At 30.0% G+C, this 18,337-nt stretch overlaps 2 protein-coding genes across 5 annotated transcripts; one reads left to right on the forward strand and one right to left on the reverse strand.

The window, feature by feature from the left end:
- Positions 1 to 3,434: 3,434 nt before the first annotated feature.
- On the forward strand, positions 3,435 to 4,346 carry LOC109799883 (protein NOI4). Of its 2 annotated transcripts, XM_083075441.1 has the most exons (4): positions 3,435 to 3,495; positions 3,640 to 3,837; positions 3,924 to 3,988; positions 4,122 to 4,346. In XM_083075441.1, the coding sequence occupies exons 1-3, from the start codon at positions 3,487 to 3,489 to the stop codon at positions 3,945 to 3,947; spliced, it is 231 nt and encodes a 76-aa protein (XP_082931567.1). In that variant the 5' UTR covers positions 3,435 to 3,486; the 3' UTR covers positions 3,948 to 3,988; positions 4,122 to 4,346. The 2 variants fall into 2 exon arrangements, with proteins under 2 accessions (XP_082931567.1, XP_020216119.1); XM_020360530.3 differs by having other exon boundaries at positions 3,924 to 4,346.
- Positions 4,347 to 6,959: 2,613 nt separating this feature from the next.
- On the reverse strand, positions 6,960 to 11,145 carry LOC109800719 (zinc finger CCCH domain-containing protein 67). Of its 3 annotated transcripts, XM_020361570.3 has the most exons (6): positions 10,424 to 11,144; positions 9,891 to 9,956; positions 8,962 to 9,081; positions 8,585 to 8,851; positions 7,572 to 7,847; positions 6,960 to 7,366 (listed from the first exon to the last, which is right to left on the reverse strand). In XM_020361570.3, exons 1-6 carry the CDS (start codon positions 10,940 to 10,942, stop codon positions 7,166 to 7,168), a joined length of 1,449 nt encoding a protein of 482 aa, XP_020217159.1. In that variant the 5' UTR covers positions 10,943 to 11,144; the 3' UTR covers positions 6,960 to 7,165. The 3 variants fall into 3 exon arrangements, with proteins under 3 accessions (XP_020217159.1, XP_082931565.1, XP_082931566.1); XM_083075439.1 differs by lacking the exon at positions 9,891 to 9,956 and having other exon boundaries at positions 10,424 to 11,145; XM_083075440.1 differs by lacking the exons at positions 9,891 to 9,956; positions 10,424 to 11,144 and adding an exon at positions 9,265 to 9,392.
- Between the last annotated feature and the right edge of the window lie 7,192 nt (positions 11,146 to 18,337).

The raw sequence follows: 18,337 nt of genomic DNA on the forward strand, positions 1-18,337 counted from the left end.
AAATATGTTGTATTTCGATCCAACATATTAACTATTGACAACCACTTAAAAGAGATTGAGAAGCTTTCTAGAGACCCTATACGTATTAACTATTGACAACCACTTAAAAGGGTCATCTTAAATATTGTGACGAAATTAAATTTGTTGTCACAAAAAGGGATGCTGTTTGAGCCTTTGACTTTTGAAGCTTTTGATGCTTCAACACAACCTTCACCCCTTGTTAAGCTGGCATACAAACTAGAAGTATTTTTTTTTATAAAAAAAATTATAAATATGTATTCAAACATATTCTTAAAATAAAAATAAATAAATAAATAAAAGTATTACAAATACATGTTTGGGACAAGAAAGGTGTTGGAAATTGAAGCCACTTTAGTTTCGTGGAATGTCACCACTTAGATGCAACAAGTAGGGATTATAGTTAATGAGGCAAAAGGGATAGATAGAACTATACAAGGGATAACTTTTTGTCACCCATTCTACTATTAAATATAAATTCGTTCCATATTAGCTCACACATATATACGTCTATTAAATGACTATTTAACTATTTATGGATTTTTTGAATGCTCGTAATGTTCAGTGGTATTGCAAATATTTGTTAAAATATAATTTTTTTTAAAATAAAAAATAAAGTAAAAAAAAAACTAATTGTAAAACATATAATAATCAGGACAACTTACATCATATACAATTAGAATCATTTAAGTAATTTTAAATTACGGGCATCCTCAAATTCAAATATGTTAATACTTGCATCCGCTCGTTAATAAGTAGGTGAAGAAAAAAAAGTTATGTACTCTACCTATGGATTCCTGTTAAGTTATCCAAATCTAATTTGCAACAAATTTTACCGGCAATTAATTACTAGTGCATTTCTTTTTTCGTTCTTAACCATAAGAGCTCCTAACAACATTTGCAATAATGATTGCTTTTTATAGTGCCATTCCTAGTCTATGTTTGAGTGTAAATAGCGAGAAAGAAAAATGAAAAGAGAGATAGGAAGAAATTGCCGAATTTTAATAGTTTGTTGGAGAGAAGAAATAACATGGAATGGATGTTTTATTATTATTATTATTATTATTATTATTATTATTATTATTATTATTATTATTATTATTTTAAGTTTCACACACAAATTCTAAAGTGAGTTCACTTTAAATGAAAAAATAATCTTAATAATTGACGATAGAATTAGTACTCAATATTGTGTAAGCATAAACAAAGTGTGCTATAATATTAGTTATAAAATAATTGACATAAAAAAATTATTATTTAGGTTAACAATTATTTTTGTAATATATTATTTTGCTTGTCGCATTTGTATTTGTTGTCATGTTTTTTCCTTCTTATTGTAGTATTTATTTGCATTTTGTCGTTACACTATTTACCTCTTGTTATAGTATTTTTTCATGTTTTGTTATTGCATATTTTCCTTTTCATTCTTCCATCTTTGTGTTTCATTGCCACATTGTCTAGTATTTGCCACCTTTGCCACTACATTAGTCACTTTCACCAACATGTTTGCTTCTAATCCACCACACTATCAAAACAAAAGAAAAGGGAAAGGTAACAAAATCATAAACAAGAAATGTAAAATGAAAGCACAAGAGAAAAATAATTTACCTAAATGTGTAAGATTGAAAAAAGGGAAAAGGTAACAAAATTATAAATAAGAGTCTAAAGTTGAAAAATATGAATTATGTTTTCTAAAATTTTAAATCACTATTTATGTCAAGTGTTATTTCATCTATGATAGAGTTTTTTTTATGTCAGGTGTTATTATATCTGTCATAGAAAGATTATGATCAATTATAAAGTTGACCCTTTTTAACATATTCACTACATCAAAAAATCATTTTTAGTAGCTATTAATATGTTGTTTAGTGGCAATATAAATAACCAATAATTTTTTTTACCAACAATTAACTAATGATCATGTTTCCCTATAGGTAAAAAAGTATTATCGACATTTTTATGGAGTGTTGGTAAAGTTCCATTAAATGGCAAAAAAAAACTAAAAAAAAATAATAATATCAATTTGTTGCTATTTTAATGACCGGTAATTTTTCAATTGCTTTTCCATTCACATACTAACCTTTATGTGTTGCTAGCAAAAGATAGTAAGAAATAGTCAATCCAACAAACTATTTTTTACGTTAATTCTTGTTACGTAGATATACGCACATCAATTCAAATTTATATATTATGAGACATGTTAGTCTTTTTGAAAGTGTAGATTATTTTTAGGCATGTGATACTTTATTTTTGCTTTAAAGTGAAGAAACATTTATTTGTTTTTCCTTCAAAATTTAGAAACCCATAAAAAATTTCTTTATATATTAGTTCTCTTCTAAACACTAATTCCAGGGACAATTGCATATATAATAGTTTATAAAAAAAAAAAAAAAAGAATATTAGTACTTTTGAATTTGGTTTCACCGTTTCATCAATTAAATCAATAAAATAAAGATAATTTTCCATTTGTTTCATCTATCATCTTCATGAGCTTTTATTCTAAAAAAAAAAAAATTGAAGTTCAGTACATGTTTGTATTCACATCCAAAATGTGAAAAATCACGTTTAACGTAGAAGCTACACGTTGTAGCTTCTACGTTAAACGTGATTTTTCACGTTTTGGACGTGAATGCAAACACGCTCTCAATTCAGCATTATACTTTGCAAATTCCTATATATCATATATTTCATCACCCGTACCAATCAAACAAAAACAAAAGTAAACAACAAAATCTTATTCATAAATAGATACTTATTGCATGCATATACTAGGGATGGATTTGTTTCACGTCATGGTTTCTCCATAAGAATACCATGTCTCCTAGCCTAGACAAATTTCCTTAGCACTACCATCCCACACACAACCCTAAATCAAATTGATAGCCATTGAACTAGAAAGCGCACGGTTTAGAAACAATGAAACACAACACTTACTTTAGAGGACGAAATTGCACCATCATGGTGTCATTTTTCACATTCAAAAGGAATCGATGCTCATGTTGAAGAAATTGAAGCTCAGCTTGAAAAATGGAAATAATGGTTTTATCAAATTAATAAATGGAGAGAGAGTGGGGGCATAGAGAGAGAATGAATGCAAATAGGAGAAATAGGGAAGGAAAAAAATGCAGATTAAATAACATATATTCATTAAATTGATTGGTAGAATAGATTATTTTACCCACCCTTATCAATTTATCATCAATTACCGGTAAATAGTAATTTTTAATTTTCTGGCGCGGTGACACTAAGGGCCTTTCTGGCGTTGTGTTGTGGTAAACGGATAACAAGAAACGGTTAAGAGCGATGATGAAACAGAAGAGAACTCGAAACGACAGCGTGTTTTTGATGCCGTTTCAATTTCTGTCTGTCGTAATAAACCTCTCTTCAAATACTTCATTTCCTACGTAACGTAAGTAATCAACTGCTTCTCTTCCTCCTCAATTCTAACTCTCCCTCTCCCCAATCATAATGGCTTCGGTATTATTCAAATATTCTTTCCTTTTTCCTTTTCATAATTATTTGTTTTTATTATCGTTTAATCTAATTGAATACAATGGGCATAAACATGATATGTTTGTTATAATTAAGGACATTAATTAAAGTGATAATGTTGAAATGCAGCAGGAAAATGGTCGACCATTGCCAAAATTCGGGGAGTGGGATGTGAATAATCCTGCCTCAGCCGAAGGCTTTACTGTGATATTCAATAAGGCTAGAGATGAGAAGAAGACTAACAGTGGACTCAACATGACAAACCCACGTAGATCTGATCCTCTCGCCAAGACTCACACTTATAACGATTCTCAATATTCTGCAAAGGTCAACTTAATTCTACTCATTTTTCCTTTTCACTCTCAGCCTACTTTTTTTTTTTTTTCAATTTCTGAAATTAAATTTAAATGCAGAAAAAGTGGTTTTGCTGCGGCTGACTCTACATGGCTTTAGACGCCAAGAGGGTATGCTGATCTGAGTAAGTAGCCCTCTAAAATCCTCATTCTTCTGTGGATCATGTTCTGACAAATCGGGTGGAGCAGGATTCGTTTATGATCCTATTTGTTGTTGTTTTTTTTTTTTTTTTTTTTTCACCTTCTTGTGATTTGCAGGATCACAAACTGATGCATTACTTATTTAGTCGTAAGCAAATTGAAAATTCACACTGTCTCTTTGCTTAGTTTGATGTAAATTAATTAACTCTCTAAGAACGGATCAGTTGGGCAAAAAGGTTGTGTAATAGAAAAAATGTACAAATATATATACAAAAAAAGAAAAAAATGTACAAAATGTTTCCATATTATTATTGATGATTATTGATCTGGCTACTTCTATTTCTTTTGTTTTTTTACATTGGTTCCTTCAACTCAGGGTTTATGTGATCATTTTCTATATAATAGTTCTAATCAATTAAAGGATTTTTGTTATATCAATTCAGCGTTTAGAAATGAAAGTACTGATTAATTGAAAGAAATGATCTGCTGATAATTGCAAACTAACCCCCGATCTAGCCACACACGAGTACTTTTTTGTTAGATTATTCAATGTAAGCAAAATATGAAAAACACGCATACAAACATGATTTTTTTTTTTTATCGGTTAAAACCTCCAATAGCATGATTTGAATAAACTTATTTCAAGCTAATAATTTAATCAATTTTTGAGAATTAATTTTTAAAAAATTAATCTCTATATTAGAATATAGAGTTTCATTACATGTTTTCTTTCTTTTGTAATTTTTTTTTTAGTTAATAAAAAGGTATAAAGAAGTAGTCCGGATTCTATTCATAAGTCGTGAATTAAACCCTAGTAAAAATCCAAGTGTCGAACACTTGTGCAAATAAACTATGATTCTTTCTTTTGTAACATGTGACTTTATTATAATATTTAATATTCATTTTATTTTTTTTGAAGATTTTAAACTAATAATAATCTATAAATTCAACTTTTATATTAATTTTTATGATGAGGTTTCAAAATTTTAATTCTCATCTTTAGTTTTTTTTTATTATTTTTTTATCCATTAGAATTGAATATGATATCAAGAAATTTACAATGATTTACGCACAATGTTCAACTTCAACAAAGCTAGACTTTGTTTGATTATTATTTATTTTTTAACCATTATATCATAATTTTATTGTTTGTTTCATATCTTAATTATTCTTATCTTTAAAATTAAGTCTTTTCATTTTTTTTTTTAAACTTCTCTTCATTGCTAAAAATAAGGTACTTCTATTTTTCTACTTTAATTAAAAAATATACACACAATAATTGAGATAGTTGTGAATTAATTATTAATCTTAAACAATATGTTCCAAAGCATAGTTTAATTATTATTTATTAATTATTTTAACTATTATATCATAATTTTATTATTTGTTTCATATCTTAATTACTCTTATCTTTAAAATTAAGTCTTTTCATTTAAAAAAATCTCTTTATTGCTAAAAACAAGTTACTTCTATTTTTCTACTTTAACTAAAAAGATATGTATATAATAATTGAGATAATTGTGAATTAACTATTAATCTTAAATAGTATATTCCAAAGCATGCATGTTAAACATTTAAGAGTGCATCACTAGGGATTAGCTTAGATTAGCCTAATGGTTGGGGAGGAGAAGAAGTTGGAGTAGAAGCGAAAGAATCTAAGTTCAATTTTTGTCACATCTATATAATCTTTTCAATGGATAAAAATAAATATTTGAAGGTGTCTTTTTTTTTAAATTTTTTGTGTGCAGTGATTTTTGTTTTAGATTTAAATGGTATTTTCTTCTTAAATAACAGAATATTTTATGTGAATTAAATTTTCTCAAGTTTTTTTTTATTTTTTATAATTAAGGTCCATTATTAAGTTTGTTTTAATTTCATTTTTATTTCCTATGATTTGGGTTATGTGTGATTCTAGTTCCTTAAACTTTTTCTAGTTAACTAAATCCCTCTGATTTTTTTTTTTAAAAAAAAAAATAAAGCAAATTTAGTCACGCTTTCAATTTTGTTCTACTTTTTTTTTTCTCTCGGCGGGGGGGAGTAGAACAAAATTTTGTTCTACTTAAAACCATAAAATCATTAATTTTATCCATGTATTTATGTTGGATTTGGGATATAAAATAGTCAACAGTGCTTAAGCTAGAAATATAGTATCCTACACAACTTTTAAAGAGTCAATTATTTAGACAAAATTTGTTACTATATATTTGTCATTTTCTTAGTTTAAAGTTGCGTTAATTTTTTAATTCCTTGGTTAGCGTAAAAAACATTAATAGTTTATTACTTAGAAATAAAGGGTACAATTTTAATAAAATTTTATTGGATGTGAGATTAAATTTGAAGAGGATAATTTTATTTTTTTTATATTTATTGTATTGAAATTTACTATTTTGGTTAGTAAATATCGGGCAAAAGAATGTTTAAAATAATTTAATCAAATTATCTCGTAAATATTTGAAAGGAGATGAAAAATTTAGTTTTAGATAAAAACATCATGACCATATATACATAAGACACAAGTGAAAATCAAGTTATAAACAGGGCATGTATCAAGCTAAGACATAGAATTGAGTCTTAAAAAAAATCTAGTATCCTACAATATAATGAAGCAAAATTCGAAACCGTGCTGAAAGTAATAATCACATTAAGTACGACATTTATCTCGAACAAGATTACATCCAAAGAATGATACACGTCAAATATAGAAAAGCTAAGACGTGTACTACTATCTTTCTTTCGATTCTTTGTTTCATCAAACAATACTCTAGAAAGTGTTTATCCATTCCAAGGACCTACGGTATTATCTATATAAGACTTGTTTTACTCATCAGATATATCGACTGGTTGCCAATTCTGACATACCAAGGTTCATAACCCCATTGACATGAGTAAGACAACAAAATCCGCATTCACAAACATTTCAAACCAATATAATTATAATTCAAGTGAGAGAAAACGAACAAGAAAAGATAATCTACATATGCAGATGTTGTAATAAATACATAAAAACTGTTTGACATACATATGTTGCTATTCTTTGCAAAGCTTGTGTCACATTGGACAGTGCTAGGAAAAGTTAAATAAATTTATCATGTTTAAGAAGAAAACTACAAATTTTGGGTGATATGCATCCTCAAAGCTAGAAGATCCTCAGACAAACATGTTTACACAGATTGCTGAATTGTTGCGTCAGTTGTAACTGCACTTCCACCTATCCCAGCCACCTCAACACTAGCCGAGTTTGAGTAGGATTGCTGACCAAGTTCAGGCATCAAGGGCTGCAAGTTTATGGGATGGTCATACTTACAAGCTGGTCCAAATTTGCATATTCCATAGCGACTGTAGTGTGAGCAAACACTTTGATCCTGGATTTCATGACATAAAATATTAAGAGAAATTAGCCAATTTGGATTGTAGACCCATGTGACTAAACTAGAGGAAATATCTTTCAAAAATCTGAAACTCAATCATCTCTAGGGTACAATGCCATGTTAATTCCAGTTTAAAGATTTCAGATTAGCAAAACCAAAAAGAAAATAAATTTTCAAGCTTTTAACCATAAAACCTTACAGGTCTCAGAGGCAGACCCTTGTCACTGAGGTTGCATGGAGGTAATCTTGCAATCCTATTCTTTGGATGGTGAAATTTACAATTAGATTTGAACTTGCAATCCCCAGTTTTTAAGAAGAAGTTGCATTCAGGTTCACCAGGCCGTTCTGGAAACTCTTCAGCAAGCACTTGCTTTTGATGGGGATGGGGCATGTAAACATTTGTATCGATTGTTGGGTTGTTCATGACAAACGTAGAAGGTGGATGCATGCTCCTCTCAGGTAAGTAGACAGGTGCCTTTTACAAACCACAAACGTGTCAATTTGATGGGAAAACAATCACTGGTAAAAGTTTGGCTAGCAGAATAGTTAACTCAGGTTTAGGAACAAGAAAAGAACACTCAGTGTCTTGCATCACATACCAATGAGTCAAATACTGCCCCATAAAAATCAAGACAGAAAAAAATAACAAATACTAGGGAGGAAGGGAAGGGGGGAGGAGGTCGTAGAATGATCACAAATTCAAAACATTAGATTAGATGCCATACATCATATTTACTTTAGGGATCAGTAATAGGTGCAATTTTAAATTCACTTTCATGCATAAAGTCAACTGTGCATTATTGCTTAATCGGCATGATTATTCGATATGCCTGCAGCCTGCTACACACCACAGATCAACAAAATTGAGCCTACAAATTGCAAGACTTTTTCTTTTTCTTTTTTGAATTCTAAGTAATTAATTATTAGGGAATATAACCTTCAAACCTCAAATATCTTAATACTCATTTTGCTAAAAGTACTCAATGTACCTATATCAAAACATGTAAGATTAATGATAAGTCTACAATAGTCAAAGGGTGACATAATAACATTATCTCACAATTTAGGAAGCCGTTTAAAAAAATTCTGCAGCAGCAGAGAGCATTAACACTGCATGAAAAGAAAACTGGCAGACTAAGTGTTTTCTAGTAAAAATTATATAATAAGTTCCACCTTGCCAGATGGTTATCGGTATTGAATCTATGTGTTTACCTGATATCCATTCCAATCAGAACTTTGGGTAGAAACTCCCTGAGTAGGTGAAAGCATCATTGGCACAAAAGGAGTTGCTTCATTTAATGTTCTTGAAGAAGACCAGGACGGTTGTGATACACCTTGTAATGAAATAGACCCTCCATTACCATACCCTGAAGGAGGATCACATCCTCCACCAGCTGTAGGATCAGGATGGTTGAACTTGCAGTTTGCTCCAAACTTACAAGAGCCAGTGCGCATGTAATAGGGGCACTCTCTCTCTCCCTATCATGAAAAACATTATTAATATCTCAGAAACAACTACCTTAGAAGACTGCAGAAAGAGGCAGAGATCATATATAATTTTTGTTATAGGTAAGCAACTAAGGGCGTACCGGACGAATAGGCAGACCAAGAAAGTTGAGTTCTAAAACTGGCGTTGTTGAAAATTTTCCTCTTGTGTGGTTGTATTTACAAGATTTTCCAAACTTACAACCCCCAGACCTTTGATAATACTGTCATAATATCAGGAAAATTTTTTATGGAAATATCAGGTATAGTATCATATGCTGATGACATGGTTTGGGCAAGAGATAAACTGTAAAAGTTAAACTTGCTTTTCACCATAAGTTGTTTTGAAGGTCCAATAATTTTTTCAACCTAACAATAGATAGAGTAGTTCAAAAGCATTTACTTACAATTTGTTTTCATGCATTCTTTATATAACCTCATCAACATTGTCAACATTATCCATGCTAGGGCAGCATGATAAAGCTTAACATAAAGAACTCAGCTAACTAATATGCCATGATAAAAACCAAACTTCCATGATAGAAATTTATCTTCGTTTCCTCTGTCCATGTACACAGTGTAGGTAGCATAGATCAACACATGATCCAGACATAGTTAATCAAAATAGACATCTGTTAATTCTCAGCCACAGGCAATTATTTATTGATCAAGAGATTCTAATATAGAATACATTGTATTTATATAACTTTACCAAACCCACAACCCCACAAGTCATGTAATGACAGAAATTACATCACCCAAATTGAACATATAGCATATAAATGATATATGATCTCACTGTCACGGAAGGAGCTGGATAATATAAAATTATATGTCAGGTTGAACCACCTTGAATTAACCTTACAGAGGCTTACATACAATGTTCCATCGCAAATCACAAAGCAGGAGGAATTTGTATTTTAATGATTATAATATGAACATTAAGCCAAAGTGATAATATGGTGAAATAATAAAACATGAAAAATTAAAATTTGCAACAGAATTTGATTAGAAGCATAAATCTGTCAATAACCTTGCATTCTGTCATTCCCGATCTATCTGTAGGTTCTTCTCTTTCTCCAGCCTTCTCTTTAGTAGCCTTTGTTCATAGTTAAAACATCCAGACAACATAGAACATTTTAAGAAAGACCAAAATAGATACAATCTTAAAGCATATAAGCACATTACCAAAGATAGAAATTTCACAAAAACTTACAATTCAACGTCAAGTACCAACCATGGTGTAACATCTATTACCATTTACCATTCCTCCAATAAAAAAATATACCTTCACCAAAGACAAAATACCCTTTTTCTAAATCTTCTCAATCCAGCAATTCCAAGAATTATACAATGTCATATACACAGAAAATCTAGGACCAAAAGATAACCTTCACAGAAGTGGATTATTCGAAAGCTTGACCCTTAAAAATGAAATATCAAAATCGATGACTATAAATCTATCACTAGCAAATAGCCAAATCTGGCAACCATATCTAAACCAATGCAACACTAACAAACATAGCAACTAAATAAGGCATAGGAGAAGAAAGGCATAAGAAGCACCTGGCTTTTCCTCCTAATGGGGTGATTAAACTTGCAGTTAAACCCAAACTTGCAATTCCCAGTTTTCATATAAAATGCACAATCTTCAGCTTCAGGCCTCAAAGGGTACTGGTGAGTTCCACCACTGCTTTTCTCTTCCTTCTTTTCCACTCCATCACCATCATCGTCATCATCATGAACATCCACATCACCATCACCATCACCCTCAACATCAACATCAACACCCACTTCCTCATTCCAACTATTAGTCTCCCAACCCCTACTATCTCCATCACCCTTAGCAGTTTCTTCGTCACAAACTCCTCCACCATCGTTAAAGTTCGAAACTTTCTCCTCACCTTCGTCCCCACCCTTCAAATCCAACTTAGTCTGAAGCTCCCCAGCGAGTGGGTCTTCCTCAGCCGCGTGATTGAGATCTGACGGCTCAGGATGAGCGACGGGGGAAGAAGGAGCCTCCAATTGGGGCTCTGCGCCATTGGAATTGGAAAGTGCTGCAGAATCGGATTCAGAGCCTTCCATTCTCCCTCCACATTTCAAACCCTAATAACGGAAGGTGGTTTTTATTGAAAAGGGAAAAGGGAAATAACACACGGAGAGTGAGAAGAAGAGAAAGGAGGAGCAAAAAGGTTGCGTTTTTATACAAGGGGAATCAGAAACCAGAAGCAGTGTGTGTGAGTGTGAACATAAAAACAGAAAAATGTGTGTTGCTTTCTGTTGTTATGTCATATGTGCTTTGCTCTCTACTGTTTTTGTACCTACACTACCTTCTATTTTTTTTTTTTTTTTCTAATCACTCCTTATAAATAAAATAAATAATAGACTTAATAGGCATGTATTTAAATATAAAAGTTTTTATCTGACTTTTTAACTAATAATTATAAAAATAAAAATAAAAAGTTATCAATATTTTGTGATTAGATTACTGTATAAAATAAAATTATATTATTTATTTCAAATCATACATCTACTAATATCGTAAAGACTTTTCATAGGATCTTTTAACTGTAAATAGTCATAAGCAGTAGATTTGTTACCATTATAATTATTAATTTAACATACTTTTCAAAGATAAATTTTGATTGGTTAATAATATATAAGTGTTTATATGATTAAACTATTAAAATATTAAGATCTGTTAAGGTATTATCCATCAAAGCCTATGTTTGATTTATTAAAATATCGATATCTATTTAAAAGATGCACTTATTTTTAATAAATATTTTTGCATAAACTTAATAATAAGTCTCCAAGTTTAATTTATATGTATTTTTAGAATAATCTTTTTATTACAAGTTAATTTGAGTTTAATGATTATACGTTAATAATATAAAAGTATTTTACTGTCAATAAGTACAAATGATAATATATATGATTTTAAAGTAATTCTTATAAAAAAAATTAATTTTATTATATATGGTGATTGGTGAATTCTAATTGAATAATAATATAAAAAAAAATCTTTACACTATTACTACATAATATAATCTCAACATATTTATTTTGTGACTATACAATATTTATAATTAAAATGACTAATAGAATAAACTCCTATCAAATGTATATGTAAAAAGTGGGAAAGGAAGAAATAAAGGTCTAAATTAGAGATGTCAAAACAAGTGATAATTCATGAGTCAATTCAGTTTATCACACATTCAAGTCAAATAGAATTAAAAAAAATTGTAAATTTGGGTATTGGTAAAAATTGAACCTAGTCCACTTAGAACCCAAATCATCCGAGTTAAATTCATAGTGAGTTGACAAGCTCAATAAAAAAAATTAAAAAAAAAAAACTAGATCCCAGCCAATTCATTCAGGTTTCACTAAAAAAAAATTAAAAACTCTCGCAATCTACTTACATGATTCAATATTCACTTACTATTTCGATTTAAATGAATTTTTGTATAGATCAATTAGTGACCTAATTTTTTTTAAGCATATTTGAACCTTTTGACTATACATTAGAATAGAATAAAAAAAAATCATGATTAGGTGGATATTTATTTATTAAAAAAATTTTAAAAGTAAGTGAGTCAATCTATTTAATTCATTAACACGAATTGGACAAAATAGATAGAATTAAGAGACTCATTTTGGCGATTTTAATTTGACTATGAAATTAGTTTTTATAATGATTTTAATCATATGTTAATTTTACTTTATTTTTATTCTTTCTGTATTTTATGTAAAAACATTAAGTGAAAAAATAAAAATAAATCTCAGGTGCATACATAGGTAACCCATTGATTGGGAAAATGCGCGTTACAAGGGTGAACCGGTGAGAATAAAAGACGTTGCTCCTATCCGATGGGTTTTGTTCATAAATTATTGGGTGTTTGTGCATTGGATTGGACTATACAAACGTGAAATTTGTATCTTTCTGAATGGAAAATGTGATTTATTTATCATCTTGTACTAATACATGTACATGTTATTATGTTGGGTCAAATTAAAGTAAAATATGTGTGGAATTTACCATCCAAAACTACAGAAAATCTTTCAATTTGGCTATTGTAATTTATAAATGACTCAAGTGATGTGAGTGGATCAACTATGCTCTAAATTCAAAAGTGACTTCAACAAGTTGGTCCCTGCTATAAATGTAACATCCAGCTCATGGTTTTTTCATGCTTATTTTCTTTGTTATACAGTCAAGCATCTCATCATTAAATATTTATATTTTTCTTTTCAAAACAATAATATTAACAATTATAATGGTCGTAGGTGAGACCATCCGAGTGGTTGAGTGACTATTTGTGCATGTCAGTGTGTATTTTTTCAAAAATAAAATAGTTACGATTTTCAGTTTTGAGAACAGTTCATGTTAAAGTCATGTCCATCTATAACTGCATTTATGTGCCTTAATCTTCTTAATGAGATCTGAAAAGAAAATAAATTAAAATACAATCATAATGTATTGGGTGTTACTAGAAGATGTTGTTGGATAGTTTAATTGATTCATACGCACCGAGTCTTAAATGAGTCATTTGTTGAAATTCAATAATGCATGACCCAAATTATGAAATTTAACTACTAAATGTTACAATTAATAGGTGATCTTGCGTCTTGCTTCTTGCTTCTCAAGTACATTAGTCAAGTATGTGACCATGAATTCAATCTTATTTAGGTGTATAAATTATAAAAAGTACACCAGAAAAAAAAATTATACGTTAATAATATAAAATTATTTTATACCTTCTTCTAATCACAAACTATGATTCATTGTGTAAGTTTTGTTGAATTTTATAAATATACCTTAAAAATCATATTAATAACAATTTTTTATAGGTTAATAGTGTAAAAACTTTTATATTTATAGAACATGACCATTAAACCTAAATTATATTTGTTAGGAGAGATTATCACCTTAAATAAATTTTAATATATCGAAAAATTAATCTTTAATTTTCAATCGGAGATGTTTTATGTTTACCTATAAATTAAATTTTTAAAATATAAAATTAATATTAACATATATCTCATATATATATATATATATATATATATATATATATATATATATATATATATAACATAAATACAAGCATAATATCAAATTAAATAAGATATTAATCAAGTATTTTGACTTAGTGATTTTAACTTGTAAAGTTTTTCCTAAAACACAAGTTGATTTATTACTCCTATAATAAATTTTTGCAGTATTAAGATAATGATTAACTGAAATCACGTCTTATAAGCACATATTATTTAGTGTTGTTTTACTCTTTCATGTTTTTAAATTGTTACTTGGTCCTGATATGGTGATTATTCATCAAATATAACTAATAATCAATTAATTAAAATGTTTTTTTTCAACCATATTTTACTTTAGTAAATCAATTTATTCATTAACTAAATTTATATTGAAAAAGGACTAATAATATATTAATTTAATTAATATTTTGGAGTTTAAATATCTTAAGGATATAATTGTGTTAAATATTTGAAGAGAGCATTTTGTCATCTATATCAATCCTGTAAAATTGTCTTTAATATAACATATGTTGTCCATACCAAAAAAATTATCAATATTGAAATTACCAACATTGAGGGGCACAAATGATAGCAGCTTGTGTCCTTAACAAAGTTGATCAAGATTTGAATCTTGATCTTTGGTATGAAATAGACTATATTTGGAAGGGAAATATCTGACTTGTAACCCCTCACAATCCCCGATAGAGAGAGTATTGGGTATGTAATAAACTATATTAGAAAATAAATATTTATCTTGTTATGTTTACGATTCCCCAATGAAATATCTGACTTGTAACCCCTCACAGTCCCCAATTGAGAGAATATTGGGTATGTAATAAACTATGTCAGAAAATAAATATTTATCTTGTTATGTTTACAGTTCCCAATGAGGATTAACCACTACTTTCGATAGTGATATTTCATATAAAAAATTGCTTATTAAATATACTTCTTAACTTAATTTCAAATATATAATTAATTATAGTATAGTGGGAAATTTATCTATGTAACGATCCATCAGATCATTACAATTAATGGTTCAATTACTAGTAGCGAAAAATATAAATGTAACTATTTATGAGTAACAGACTTGTAAAACTTGGATATACATGTCATAATATGTATCAAATAAAAGTTTATCAAGAACTGAATCATATAACATGTACTAAAGTTTATCACGTACTAAAGTATGAAAAATAAATCTTAGTTATCGGTCAAACAACACTATATTAACATTCACCTAAACCAAGGCAACTCAAAAGATTAGCATCACCATCACTAACATGGCCTTAATACAAACTATTGGTAGCCTATCTCTGCTATGTTCTCATACCAAATATGATCATCGCAATCCAATCACATGAAAACATATGAAGGTAAACTAGTATTCAAAATAATCAATAAATTAGTATAAGTGTGAAACTACTATATTATCAACATAAACAACTTAACATGTTTCAACATACCATTAATTTACAACTTATCAACACAATACAATATGATATTCAACTAGAACAACACAACAATGTAACTCATCATAATTCAATATAGCATGTGAACAACATAAACATCAACACATCACATGCAAAAGTTATTACTTAACTTGAACAACACTACAACATGACCTGTGCCTCTTACAACTCAACAAATCAATCGCATATGCACAAAAAATCAAATATATGCGACGTCACGCATTTTAACTTGAAGATCTTCTACTACACAAGTGACAGATGAGCAGTCTAAGTGACTTGACCATACTGAACCAACAACAATTCGATCTTTTCAATTTAGTTAGATTAATAGCTAATTTGGATAAGAATCCATAACAACATGGTTTTTCATATTTTTCCACTTAAATTAGAAGGTCTATTACTCCTGTTAGGGTAGAACAACTTAGGTGTGAGCTTATCACATCATTAGCATGCATAAGCCTCATATGGGATTAGCCTGATGACTACCTACCCCTTATAGTACTTAGTTAAGGATTTTGACTTCCGACCTTATACCTTACTCTGATTTGATCATTTTATACACACACACACACACACACACACACACACACATATATATATATATATATTGACCTTGTCCACATAAGAATCAACATTGGTCACTTTATAATCAGTATACTTTGACTTGACTATTATACTGTGGTCGCTTATAACTGGTATATCTCGACCTTGCTCACATACCACGTCAACTCATGATGGGCTCCTTCCTTCCATGGTGTGTTCTTTGGCTTCCAAGGAGGAGCTCCCTCTTTCTCCACGGTCTAGGAAGAAGGATGATGGCTGGATGTTCCTCAAGGGTGGTGGAAAAACAATATTGAAGGGTGGAGGTGAAGGTGGACGAAAATGGAGGTGGGAAGGTGGAAGGTGTTTTTGGTGCTCTTGGCTAGCTCTCTCCACCAAGGGTTGGTGGAGGCCACTCAAGGGAAACTCAAACTCTCTTTAGGGTAGAGAGGAGAGGAGGTTGGGCATGAGGACCCTAGGAGACTAAGGAAGGATTTTGAGGCACAAAGGCTCACTCAAAATGCATATATTCCAAAGTCGGTACAAGGTGGAGGGACTAGAGTACTTATAGAGATAGGAGAGCATCCTAGGGTTTCTTGGGAGCATTTGGCCGAAAATTTCAAGTCCAAATGCACCCTAAATGAACCCTAGATGCAGCCCAAATGAAATGGCTCTCATCTCTCCAAAAAGACTAAAGTACCCTTAGTCCTAGAAAATGAAAGAAATGGACTTTTGACCTTACTAGTCAAGGTTAAGTCCCTAAATAAATCCTAAGCCTATTTTTGCCCCATAATACAAAGGCTAAATAAAAATACACAATAAAATCCTAATAGCTAATGTACCCCAAAATACAAGGGCAAAATAGGAAAGGAAAGCAACAAGCTAAGGAGAGGGCCCAAAATCCACACACATGATGATCATGGCTTTTGGTGTGGTGTGTTCTTCATCTTCCTCTACTCTCCTAACCATGGACCTTGTGATAGGCCGTATATGATGTCTCAAGGATGGTCCTCCATCATCCTAGAAGAAACTTAACAATCCACTTCAATAGTCAACTTTCCAAAAATAATTTTTCAACAAATGGACTTGTAGAGCATAATAACAAATGGGATGTCCAAATTTTAAACATACTCTCTAATCCTAAGTCAATCAACTAAAACAGCTTAATGCCTAAAGCATTTTTAACAGAACTACCTCAACATTTCAGCATACAACTCAATTATCAACTTTCCCCCATTTAATCATCTACATAAGATCAATGAATAAAGATTCAACACCATACATCAATATATAACATATAGAACAATTACTAACTCACATTTTGTTCAAGAACAACAAAACTCCACAACATGCAATTCCATCCCAATTATCCACACAACCATGAAATTTAACAATTTCAAACAACACATGCATCATAGATCAACACAGAAAATGAGTTATAGTGTCCTTTATCTAAGTTCTCAAGAATCAAAGGAGGGTGAAGAAGATGATAGTTTTCGAACTAGCCTCAAACCAACCTCAATTCTTAGCTTCCAAAGCTTTAAATCACCTCTCAACCACCAAAATCACTCTCCTCAACTCAACTATGGATCTCCTACGATCTCGAGAAGGCTAGGAATAAGAAGGAATAAAGTCAAGGTCCAAAGTTGTTCTCTCTGACTTTTCTCTAAATTTTTTGAAGAAATGAACTTATAAAGTTCACTTTTGAAGAAAGACCTTATATATCTTTCCTTATAGGTCAAACTTTATTGTTGCTTAGAGAAATTCCTAAACAACTAAAAACTCATAAGAATTTCCTTAATTTCAGAGTTTCTCAACAATAAACAATAATGAATCACTACAAAACAATAATTTCAATAAAACCAATACTAATAAATAAAATTGTACAGTGTTATGATCTATGATTTTATTTGTTAATTGATTTAGTAGTTAATGAATTATTTTGCATGAGCATTATAAATTAATTATGATATTTTATATATGAATCAAGTTAATTATTAGTATAAATTTGAATGTTTTTTAATATTTTTTTTGGTAACAATGTTATTAATATGAAGTATTCATCGGTTTTGGTGATGACTAATCTTTGTCAAGAAACCTTATTGGTCACTTTTAGTAGGATATTCTGTCTGAATCACGTTATTTTCATAGACAAAACTCGAATTCAAAACCTTATTTAAAGAAACTGAGTTTAGTACCACTCGAATCAACAACTTGTTAGTAATTGATAAGTGTCTAATTAGTCTGATAAAATATAAATTTGAGACACTTATCTAGCACAATTTTTGTATATATGGATATAATTTTGGCCAATATACTTAGAAGGAAATAGGGACTCTTAATTTATGTTATTACAGGGAGTGATGAGTCTTTTGATCAAATTTTGTGCTTATTTTGTAGCTTTTGAAGTCTGGAGGTAAACGGCTCAACC

Source organism: Cajanus cajan, chromosome 5 (assembly GCF_000230855.2).
Source record: "Cajanus cajan strain Asha chromosome 5, NIPB_CcT2T_4, whole genome shotgun sequence".
Classification (NCBI taxonomy): Eukaryota; Viridiplantae; Streptophyta; class Magnoliopsida; order Fabales; family Fabaceae; genus Cajanus; species Cajanus cajan.